This window comes from Salvelinus fontinalis, chromosome 33 (assembly GCF_029448725.1).
Source record: "Salvelinus fontinalis isolate EN_2023a chromosome 33, ASM2944872v1, whole genome shotgun sequence".
Classification (NCBI taxonomy): Eukaryota; Metazoa; Chordata; class Actinopteri; order Salmoniformes; family Salmonidae; genus Salvelinus; species Salvelinus fontinalis.
This window is the reverse complement of record NC_074697.1, coordinates 34,033,367-34,045,803: the sequence shown is the minus strand read 5'-3', so window position 1 is coordinate 34,045,803 and position 12,437 is coordinate 34,033,367. Positions and strand designations below refer to the sequence as shown.

General features: G+C 42.1%; 1 protein-coding gene across 5 annotated transcripts; it reads right to left on the bottom strand.

Annotated features, from left to right (window-relative positions):
• Positions 1-2,842: 2,842 nt before the first annotated feature.
• LOC129832087 (arfaptin-2-like) lies at positions 2,843-11,498 on the bottom strand. Of its 5 annotated transcripts, XM_055895842.1 has the most exons (11): positions 11,256-11,497; positions 10,663-10,764; positions 10,412-10,444; positions 9,152-9,260; positions 8,616-8,705; positions 7,270-7,371; positions 6,597-6,712; positions 6,106-6,327; positions 5,696-5,853; positions 3,907-4,081; positions 2,843-3,815 (listed from the first exon to the last, which is right to left on the bottom strand). In XM_055895842.1, exons 2-11 carry the CDS (start codon positions 10,753-10,755, stop codon positions 3,660-3,662), a joined length of 1,254 nt encoding a protein of 417 aa, XP_055751817.1. In that variant the 5' UTR covers positions 10,756-10,764; positions 11,256-11,497; the 3' UTR covers positions 2,843-3,659. The 5 variants fall into 5 exon arrangements, with proteins under 5 accessions (XP_055751817.1, XP_055751818.1, XP_055751819.1 ...); XM_055895843.1 differs by lacking the exon at positions 10,412-10,444; XM_055895844.1 differs by lacking the exon at positions 8,616-8,705 and having other exon boundaries at positions 11,256-11,496.
• Between the last annotated feature and the right edge of the window lie 939 nt (positions 11,499-12,437).

Below are 12,437 nucleotides of genomic sequence, written 5' to 3'. Positions count from 1 at the left end.
ATTTTTACAAGTATTAATTGACAGCAACTCGATGAAGTTGGAGGTGAAGTCCTCCCACTCTCATCCCCACTCAACTCCGTTGTACTTGTACATCGTGGAGTTGAGGAACACGGCTAACGCGATTTCCATACCTGGCCTAGAGTGTGTTCTTGCCTGGAGCTGTGAAACTGGTAATGCAAATACAAACATTTGTTTTTGTCCATACAATCTACCTGAGCTGCTGAACCGGTCTTCACCGTATCCACCTAAGTGTAACGGATGTGAAATGGCTAGCTAGTTAGCGGGTACGCGCTAGTAGCATTTCAATCAGTTACGTCACTTGCTCTGAGACATTAAGTAGTGTTGCACCTTGCTCTGCAAGGGCCGCGGCTTTCGTGGAGTGATGGGTAACGCTGCTTCGTGGGTGACTGTTGTTGATGTGTGCAGAAGGTCCCTGGTTCGCGCCCGTGTCGGGGCGAGGGGACGACGTAAAGTTACATCTGTGACATTGATGCTGTTGACCCGGATCACTGGTTGCTGCGGAAAAAGGAGGAGGTTGAAAGGGGGGTGAGTGTAACGGATGTGAAATGGCTAGCTAGTTAGCGGGTACGCGCTAGTAGCATTTCAATCAGTTACATCACTTGCTCTGAGACTTCAAGTAGGGTTGCCCCTTGCTCTGCAAGGGCCGCGGCTTTTGTGGAGCGATGGGTAACGCTGCTTCGTGGGTGACTGGCTGCGGCCTTTGTGGAGCGATGGGTAGCGATGCTTCGTGGGCAACCGTTGTTGATGTGTGCAGAGGGTCCCTGGTTCGCGCCCGTGTCGGGGCGAGGGGACGACGTAAAGTTATACTGTTACATAAGCATCACAGTATAGCATTTGTTTCTTCCTCCAAAAGCTTCAAACACCCTAACAAAGCTTTGTATTCCCGCTAACAGACCCCGAACCACCACCACAAATGCCTATAGTCATTCAACCTTCGATGTTGGATCCGCCACTGCTCTTGAACCATTTATGCTACAAACACCAAACCAACGTTGACATGTGCAGTCTGACTCAATTTAGATTGCTTCTACACAGCTTTTTGCTACCATTCATAGACTATTTCATAAACTATAAAGCTTGTTGTCCTCATTCATTTCAATGGTGGAACAACTGCCACAGAACATTCAGAATGTTCCAACAAAAACATTTTGAGACCGTAAAAACACATTTGATCGATTATGGTACATTACCATATCGTCGCTGTCTGACAAAAACCTAATTTCTATTTTTGCTGAGTCAATATATATATATATATTTTTTAACTTCGTTTTATATGACACTTTCTATATCTTTAACTAAACACATTCAGCGGTTCAAGGCCTGACCATCTTTAAGGATGTTACATTTCAGATGTACTAGACTTTTTAGATGAAACATTTAAACATCAGGACACTGGAATTCCTCACATCACTGATCATGTTGTTGACATGTATGACATGATTAAATAGCAATACCTGTGATTAAACATGGCGCACATCCCAAATTGCACCCTATTCCCTGATAGTGTACTACTTTTTGCTCTGGTCAAAAGTATGCTCTATGTAGGGAATACGGCGCCATTTGGGATGAACAATTGAGAGCCCTCTATCCACTGTCAAACTGATAATAAGTCAGAGAGATAACTAACAAGATACAGCACGGTTCAAGCAAATAATTTAACATACTCCAAACTTTTGTTCCCTCATGAAAATATTCCTGTATCACATTTTTTATTTAACTAGGCTAGTCAGTTAAGAACAAATTCTTATTTTCAATGACGACCTAAGAACAGTGGGTTAACTGCCTTGTTCAGGGGCAGATCAAGAGATTTTTACCTTGTCAGCTCGGGGATTCGATCTTGCAACCTTCCGCCCCATTTACATTGAGCATGATTATAATGAACAAACTACGCATTTTTTAAATAATAGCTGTAGGATGGTGTGATCCTAGCAATGAAAATATCATTTATCTCAAGAAAAAAGGTCTGTTTCAATCAGACACAGATTGTGTTTTGTTTTTTTGGTGTGTCTCAAATATTCTCTAGTGTCCTCATCTACTTGGTGGAATAGATACAGTAGGTTTGTCAACAGGCCGATGAAAGACATCCTATAACTTCACAAGCTTTTTAATAGACCAGATAGCTACCACTGACTTCACCAGATACAAATCAGATAAAACTCAGCTTGATCTAGACTTAACCCTGATAGCAGGGGTGCGTCACAAACTGCCTATTCCCTATATAGTGCACAACTCAAACACATAAAAAGGGGCCATTTGGGACGCAGTGGACAGTTTCCTGATTAACAGTAAAGAAGACAATCACAGATGGAAGTTCCAGTCATTTTTCAGCCATGTTTTGGATTGTATTGCCATGTAATGTGTGAACACAATATGGTACAGCACTTATACAGGTGATGACTACAATATACTCAGTGGACAGCAGATGGACGAGTGTTATTACTGTACAGCTTTTGTGAGGAAATATAAAGTCTGTATGGAAACATCAAACCATATACTATAAACCACCATTCCATATACTGTACACCAGGTCCATGTTTAAAAAAAAAATGGAGACAATATTGATGTAGAAATGGGAGAAAAAAACAAGAACATACATCTGAATGGAATTAGTAGAGGTATTTTTATAAACATATATAAACTCTATTTGATTATTGGGATATATGTTATAAAGACATAACATAATAAACACATGTAATAACATTATCTGTAGGATTAATCAGAGGGAGATTATCTATTGTAAATTAAAAAGTCGTACTTCCTGTAATCAAAATCATTGATAGAAAAAGGGGCAATATGGAATTGGTTCAAATCCATTTTTAAAAAAAAAACTTAAATTCATGATATATAGCCATTGATTCTTGACTGCTTGTTTTACAAATCCAGGATTGCCCCTTTAACCCATAATTTCTGTCATCAAGTATACCACAGACTGTAGGTTTCTCACTTCGCTTTCATAAATCTACCTCTAATCTTCACCTGGTGAAAACAATGTAACTGGTCCAGATTCTTGATATCCTCTACATATGTAAACAGTTTACTGATCTTTCAAATGACGACCTCTGGAAGCTTTACATAACACTTTACAAAAGAGCGAAAACAGTTTGAAAAGAATGATTACATTTATGTGCAAAGTATAAGCTTAGAATAATTTCTCAAAGTATGATGAATTAAAAGTCACGCTACACAGCAACAATAGCATGAGGCTCTGTTGTGAATAATTAACACAACAAATCAACATAAAAGACGTTCTATAAACAAATTGGCAAAACTAAATGAAACTAGATAAGCATTCTTTTCCCCTTAGTATCATCATCACTAGTCTCTACTTGTCCCATCTCTAGTTTTTATATACAGTTCGTGTAGATTTCAAATATCTGTTCATCCGTCTATCCATTCCTCTTGTTTCTTCCAAGCCCAGTGTGTCTCTCCATCTGTGTGTCCCATTTATACCAGAGACCTGACTGAGACCTGGGGCCGTACGTATCAAGCATCTCAGAGTAGGAGAGCTGATCTAAGATCAAGTCCTGCCTAGCCATATAATCTGATTCATTATGATCTAAAAGGCAAAACTGATCTTGGATCAGTATTCGTACTCGGAGATGCTTGATACGGGCCCAGAGGACTGGGAGCTAATCACTCTAGCTCTCCTCCAGCCAGGAGGGCTTGTCTGACCCTGGGGGCTTTAACTTGACGTTGAACTGTCTCAGTGTCTGTTCCAACTGCTGCTGGTTCCCAGCGAAGTAGGCTGAGATAGCATTATGGAAGAGGAGCAGCTGCTTGTGCATCACCTTCACCTACACACACAGAGAGATAGAGAGAGAGAGAGATGTAGCATTATTGTAAATTAACATACCACCCAACTATCCAAATAACTAACTAACCCACCTTGTTCTCCTCCAGGAACTTGAGTTTGATGGTGACGTCTGAGCGCAGCCGTTCGTACTTGTCTCTCTGCACCTGGTACTGCTGCTGGGACACCTCTATACGCACCATGGTGGCAGCATCACGAGGACCCAGACTCAACTCCTCCAGGTCGGCCCTGTACGCATCAAACTCCAGCCTGGAAGAGAAAGAGGGGAGAAGAGGCAGCATAAAAAAAAAAAAAGGCTTGGGAGGTATCCACATTTTTATACGTCATACCGTTCGTTCTTCTGCTATCCCGGGATTTATGGTTTACCGGCATAGCACACAAAGCGGAGCAAAAAACGCAAATAAAGCCTATTGGGGGTCTAGTACCAGAAAGCTAACAACATTAGCACACGTAATAACAAAATCACATAGACACTGTTAGCTAAATGCTAACGTGCGAAAATAAACAAACTCAATTGCAAAGACAGGCAAATCCAGCTCAAAAACGTATAAAAGCATAGCTAGTAGCTACCAAATGTCCTTTTCAGTGAGTGTGGACATTTACAAGCAAAAGTGAATGAAAGAAATTGTGCAACTAAACAAAGTAATGCATGCTTTACTCAAGGAAGAGCAGCATGTGTACACAAAGCAGAGGGGAGATGAACAGAGGAGAAAAAAAACCGACCGCTAGTAGGAAGCACAGGGAACAGATGTACAGATAAAGAGCTCTGGATGAGTTGACTTCTCAAATACGGCAGAAAGCCGATATAAGATATCTGATGGCAAAGATTTAGTAGTGAATTGCATACAAGAGTAACTTTATCACCTCCTGTGCACCGCACAACAGAGACTCCCCGATAGATATAGAACTCTATGAACTCCCCAGCCCCCGCTGTCTCCCACTGTGCTATTTACAAACAAACACGTGACTGAATGAACTGGGGAACTACAGTATGTAAGTTCCGAACGCTGCAGCTGTATACAGCCCATCTGTAAATAGCCCATCCAACCAACTACCTACCTCATCCCCATATTTGTTTTTCTGCTCTTTTGCACACCTGTATCTCTACTTGTACATCCTTATCTGCACATCTATCACTCTTGTAATGGCTAAATTGTAATTACTTTGCCACTATGACCTATTTAATGCCTTACCTCCTTACTTAATTTGCACACACTGTATACAGATTTTTCTATTGTGTTATTGACTGTACGTTTGTTTATATGTAACACTGTGTTGTTGTTTTTGTAGCACTGCTTTGCTTTATCTTGGCCTTGTTCTCAACTGGCCTACCTGGTTAAATAAAGGTGAAATAAAAAAATATATAATAATAAAATAAGTCATGTAAAATAATTTTACAGGTAAAATGAAGAACACAATCTGCTTCATCTCCTAACATATTGCACAAGTTGACTGCAGGTATTAACTTAAAAAGTAGCTTGAAATATTCAAATCTATTGAAAAACTTAAAATAAATTGTTTTGACAGTATTGAAAAACCTTCCTGTGGCTTTTTCCAAATATCCCGGTATACACAGTATACCACCGAAGTCAATAAAACACCCGTATAACACCCTTGAACACTCAAACACAGTTTCACCTCTGCCAGGTCTGCATGGAACACATCAAACTCCAGCCTGACACACAGCACTATGTCATGTAGACAAACATACTCTATATTATGTCTCTGGCAATCATAGATATAGACTGTAAACCTCATTATAACTTGGCAGTATGATCATTTGAAACTATTGCATTATAAAGAGGTAACTACTATAGTATCTCCAGGCCCTGCCCTTTCTAACCCTCCCATCTTTATTATTACCTTGCAGCCTCGTACAGTTTGATGGTCATCAGTGTGTCCTCCATGGTCTTGTTGACCAGTGTATTGATGCTGGACACAAAGAAGTTGATGGCACCAAGCAAAGCCTCCCCGTTCCTACACAACAACTTCTGGGTCTCCGCATTGTAGCCAAACTCATCCTGTGGACACACACACTTGTGTTTTATATACTTTTCCTCTACATTAGGTATTTATGGATTTATTACAACTCAGTAAGGTAGCCTGGATTCCAAACTGAAACTGATAGGCTTGGTTTCCAACCAAAAATTACACCCTGGATTTTCAGGCAACATTTTTGGGGGCCAATTTCACACAGTGTGCCACCTGCAGCTGATTTCTGGCTGGGCTGCGGTCTACGGGTTCAGGGTTCAAATTCAGGGGTTATAAGTTACCCGAAGTTCAGGTGATTTCTGGCTGAGGTCTGCGAAGGTGTCCCCCAAGGCCTGCTGGGTCTGGACCATGTTGTAGAAGTGGCTGGTCAGGGCGGTGGTCAGTCTCAGGACAGACTCGTACTTCCTCTTGGTGTCCCTGAGCACATCTATCTGGGCCTCCAGCTCCAGGTCCACTGTCCGAGAACCACGGCCGAACCGCTCCGAGAACATCTGCTTGGTACACTGGGGTAGAGGGAGAGATGTGATTAGGACAAAGGAGATAACAGAAAAGGAGATGAGAATATATCCTTGCCACACTGGGATAAAGATGACATGGAGATGTGTTCAGAATAGAACCGAACAGTTACTTGTTTTCCAAGGAGGAAATTATTCCCAGTCTTGTATGAAGACAAATTATCATACCAGTGCAGTTGCAATCGACCCATAGAACACAGTGAAGATTCAATGAAGCATGGTTTCAACACATTTTCCCCAGGAGACAGGTTCTGTACCTTGTAGGTGTTGATGCCCCACTTCTTAACGCTGTCTAGTTTCTCCACAGCCACACCACGGTTAGCCTCCTCCACTGACATGTTCTGGTTGCTGTTACTGTGGTGCATCCCCGACCCTGACACAAAGGATAATAAATAACCTGCTCACTCTCAGAGGATTCCTTAAAGTGGTTAGTTGTTGAGACCTAGTTGATAAAGTCTATAGTAAATAAGACAGGACTGTCCATCTCATTTACAATGAACGCTGTCACAAAACCATCTTCAGTCAGTAGCGCTTTGATACACAGATTACACACAGAGGCTGATCAGTGCTTAGTTGGGCACTCTCATCATCACTACTCCTCAAAGCGAACACCTGAAATATTCCTTTCATGCACCAAGTATGTCTTTGAGGCAAATGGTATGACAGTGATTGAGTGATCGGTTGAGAGGACAGCGAATTAAATGAATGAGTGAAGTGGGGTAAAGGACTGTTGTGCTGTATGGGTCCAGTGTAGGGCTGCAAAGTTCCAGTATTATTGCCAGGTAAAATGCCCACATTTCCCAGAAACCATGGTTTCAGAATTCTGGATTTACTGCTTATAGTAATTCTGGAATTACCTTCCAATTCCGGAAATCTTCTGACCAGGATTTCTGGGAAACCTGGAATTTTTCAACCCTAGTCCAGTGGTACCTGTGAACGGCTGGTCGGTCTGGTTCTGGTTGGTTATCATTCTGGCTGCTGACTGGCTGGAGACCAGACCTACACCCTGTCCCCTGGACTTCATTCGCAGGTCTGGAATGGACATGGGGGAATGGGAGGATGGGGAGAGGACATGTGAGGATATGTGATATATGAGATGGAGAGAGTAGATGAAGGTTGGTGAACGTGTTAAAAGGGTGAGAGGATGGTGATAGTGAGTCATGCAGATTTTCCATGTCGAAAAAACAACAGAATGAAAACACAGATGGAGAACAATATGAAAATATTCACAACATAAGTAGTGGTAATGTATGAAATGATGCACATGTGGTGAGTTAATGAACCGCAACATTCCATTAGTTAACCGCTTCATGCTACATTTGCATACATAGGATATGTCCAAAATGGCACCCTATTCCCTATGGGGGAGCCATAAGGCTCTGGTGAAAAGTAGTGCACTATGTAGGGAATATGGTGCCATTTGGGATTAAGTTGTCATCATTAGAAATATTCACACAAACATAACATAGTAAATCAAACAGCTCTGCAATAAGTCAGTCAGGTTAGTGAACATAGCTAGCTTTTTTGTTAACATCCACCGACATGCATTCAGTATGCATTGGACAGTAGAGCAGCATTCCCTTCTTTCCCGTGACATCTGTAGAGGTACACATTGTTGTCGAAGAGAGGGACTTCAACTGTGTCTGGGGTTGAACAGCAACCCAGGCTACAGGCAAGGCTCATTCTCCCACAGAATTAAAGAGTAACTAATGAAAACACCCTTGAAAGTGTAAACAGGGGAAGAAAATAAATGTTGGGGGGAAAACTGTTAAAGGTAGACTCAGCAATATGATGTAGATGCAGACAGTAAACAACATAGTGGGTCAATTTCCACAACAACTAAGAGTGTTGAAGCTCGAAGCTCAACTTAGCCGGTGTTCTTTGTGCCCAGGCTACCACACTGTGAACATTTAAAAATGTTTTTAAAAAACTAAAGTGATAGACAACATTACAGATAAAACTAATAATTTTTCTGCAGGTGTGGGTAATAATTTGTGTGCAGGTGTGATTGGAAGCCCAAGGGCTTGAATGAAAACCACCAAAAACAATACATAAGAACAAAAATAAGAAAGGTTTGTTAAAATAGATAACAAAACCTACTAATTATAAATGTAGAAATGAATTGATCAGTAATCACTGTGTGAGAGCGAAGTTTTGCATCTTGCTCATCTCAATATCTGTGGTGCTGCTCGTGGCAACATCAATTTTCGCTGAGTCTACCTTAAAAGAGGGAAGTATACAGTTATGTGGAAGGTGGCTGAGAGGTGCAAAGCCACCTGTGGGCTGAGATTCGGCTCCAGGGACACAGTTAGGGGCAGGGGGGCTTCTCCTGTCCACATACTGAGGGTTGAAACGGATAGCAGGGCCTGGTGGATAGGGTTGGTTAAGATAGTCAATAAGCTAGAGTAGGATGTAGATCTCAAAATCAAAATAGCCAATACATTAGAGAGTCTCTGTTTGCTACTCATAGAGACCCCTGAAAGAACAGAAAGAAGGTTAGGTCAAAATAGAGTCACTGATGCAGAACAGCATGCTTCTGGCAAGGCCCTGATTTTTTTTTATTTTTAAGTTTGAATTCCATCAGGACAAACCCCATTGGGGCAGTTGAAAATGTAGTCTTCACCATTCTTAATGCTAACAAACCAAGCAAGCCTTGCTAAATGGACTAGCCTATTCATTGATTCAATAAGGACTAAGTGTACATAATTAAGTGGACGTTCCAGTAATGCACTGCAGTAGGCAGCGCTAGAGAAAGCTGTCTGTACCTTTAATGGCGCTAGTGAACAAGTGAGAGCAGTAGAGCTGTGTGTACCTTTGATGGAGGAGGTGGGTATGATGCCCCCTGCAGGTCCTCCGTAGCCTCCAGACACGACGCTGGTCTCATTCAGGTTGGGACCAGACACCATCACCTGCTGCAGGTCCTAAGGTGAAGCCACAACACATCAATGGAATAGATATAACCTAACTCTAATCAGTCCCTCACGGATTTAGCAGATATGTTTTGTGATATTTGCAGCCAAAAACAGTTGATTTTGCTGTGCCAATTCTGACATTTTGCGTGGCAATGTGCAATGATTTTGTCCACTTTGTTGCGAAATTGAGCTTGGCGAGGAAAATGTTTTTTATTTTAATTTTATCCCCTTTTCTCCCCAATTTTCGTGGTATCCAATCGCTAGTAATTACTATCTTGTCTCATCGCTACAACTCCCGTACGGGCTCGGGAGAGACGAAGGTCGAAAGCCATGCGTCCTCCGAAGCACAACCCAACCTAGCCGCACTGCTTCTTTAACACAGCGCGCCTCCAACCCGGAAGCCAGCCGCACCAATGTGTCGGAGGAAACACCGTGCACCTGGCCCCCTTGGTTAGCGCGCACTGCGCCCGGCCCGCCACAGGAGTCGCTGGAGCGCGATGAGACAAGGAAATCCCTACCGGCCAAACCAACCCTAACCCGGACGACGCTAGCCCAATTGTGCGTCGCCCCACGGACCTCCCGGTCGCGGCCGGCTGCGACAGAGCCTGGGCGCAAACCCAGAGACTCTGGTGGCGCAGTTAGCACTGCGATGCAGTGCCCTAGACCACTGCGCCACCCGGGAGGCGGAAAATGTTTGTTGACGTGTGGCTTGATCGAACCATATTATGTGGTAAATGTGTGGTGATTGGTTGAAATTACGAGCCCTCTTTTTGTACTGCAATGATTGGTCAGCTTTATACGATAATAATGCGTTGATGTTACTGTTTTATGCTGAAATAGTGCAGTGATTGGTCCAATTTGCAAGCCCTGCATAATATGTGGGGAATTTATGATTTTGCACCCAAAAAACTGTCTGAATCCTGAAGGGACTGACTAATGCATAATGATCCTGTTAAGTTTATTGTCAACCTGAAGAAGACCTTCCATATAGGCCTAATCTTTGTTGTACACAGACACTCACACACATGAAAATGGTTGATAAAGGTTAATTGTGGTTAGTCTGAAAGTCTTCCATGTTAACGTGTACACTACATCTAAATCTAGAGTTCTCCTACAACCACGTGACACTCTCTCTCATCCCTTCTACTGCATATCCCTACCTTCTCATCTAAGGTCCACTGAATCTTTGCAGCCTGCACAGAAGTGAGACATAATACAGTACAATAAAATACACTTACAAATAGTTGACGTAATGAGTGGTCACCACACACAGTATACATATAAATACTGTAAGTAATGACTGCATCCCAAATACTTTTGTACTTTTGACCAGAGCCCAATGGGCCATGGTCAAAAGTAGTGCACTATATAGAGAATATGGTGCTATTTGGGACATAACCATATGACCCACCTGCTCCAAACTGTCATCCTCGGCCAGGGTCTCTCCATTGCTGTTGATAGGAATCTCCATGGTAGCTGCCTTGCCCATAAAACTGTCTGCCATGGTGGTTGTCTGCAGGAGAGAGTGCGTTGGGAGAGAAACAGAGAAATGGGCGATGGAGAGAAAGATGGGGGTGAGAGAGCACGATCACCACACACACACTGAGCTTTTCACATTAATGATAGGAATGTTTGCAATGTAAATATGGGTAGAATATGCCTAATTCAGCATAATATCAAGCCTAGCCAGCTGTGATATGTAAAAATGCAGTGTCCACATTCGTTAGCTAGCTGTCCATCGGTAACGTTACAGAGCTGAATGCAGCGATAACCTGCTCTCTCAACAAGCCATCACATTTCACAATACAACACATTACAAAAGCCATAGCTAGCTATTCGTGATCATTATTCGTGTTGTATCTAGTTATTTTGCTAGTCCCAGCAAAACGACACCTAGCTAGTTAGTTCCAACCTAGCAGCCCTAGCCAGCTGGCTAAACTGGTGGTGCTGCAGAAAATGATGATCTCAGTGAGTTAGCGTGATCTGCTAGCTAGCTAACGTTACCTGCTGTGTAGGTCCAGTCTCCCAAAATGTCAAATGTTGCTGCTTATTCTGCACGGTATTTCATAAAATATTACTATTATAAACGGAATAACACCGTTACAATGTTTATTTTTCGTCTGTTGATGAACGCATGATTGTAGTCGTGATTCCGTTAGCATCCCCGGGTAGAACCGAGCACAGTATGTAGATAAAATCCCTAAAGCCCAGTTCCGCCCTCCCTCCTCTGGCCCTACACGTAATGTTACGTCAGGTCGCCACGTCGAACAGGGGACGACATCAACCCCTCCTCCCCTCCACCATTTGGTGATTTGGATTGTTTGGTTTGTGTGGAAAAACACACATCACCACTTTAAAAGGAAGTTGTCTCTGCAACTAGGGCAGAAGGAGGTTTTGAGAACAAGACGTTGGTGGCAACTTAATTGTGGGGAGGACGGGCTCGTGGTAATGGCTGGACGCAATCAGTGGAATGGTATCAAACACATGGTTTCTATGTGTTTGATGCAATTTCATTTGCGCCGTCCTGTCATTATTATGAGCCATCCTCCCTTAAGCAGCCTCCACTGGTTTTGAGTTATTTGATTTTGATTATGTGGTTGAAAAAATGCATAGAATCTCCATAATCTTTATGGATCTTTATTTTTTAAGAAAATTGGGGGTTTACTATTTTTGTTGTCTTGTAATTACAACATAACCAAACTGCCACTTAAATGATCAAAATGTTATCACCAAGCCATTGGGATGGAAATTATGTTCTGTGCATGACTTTTTGCCTCATAAAGCTATTCTGTTGAATAGTGGTAATAGCACTATTAAAAACAACATCGTTTTTAATGAACTTCGGATAGAGAAAAATATCTTTGCAGGTGACATGTTTGATAGTGGTGGCCAAATGTTAAGTTATGAGGTATAAGAGTCAAAGCCTTTCCTGTTACACACAAATAATATCACTCTGTGATTGTCATATGTGTTATCAAGATACACTTAGAATATAACCTAGTCTATTTATTAATGATATTGATATCAAAAGTCTCAAGTGTACAAATAAACATAAGATCATATTTTTTATAGCAGAGGAAAGATCACACCAAGAAGGAAATCCTTTTGGAATTCACAACTATCAATGGTGAAAGGCTTGGCTTTGTCCCTTTAAATGTTGCATTTCTAATAAGATCTGAGAGGTGC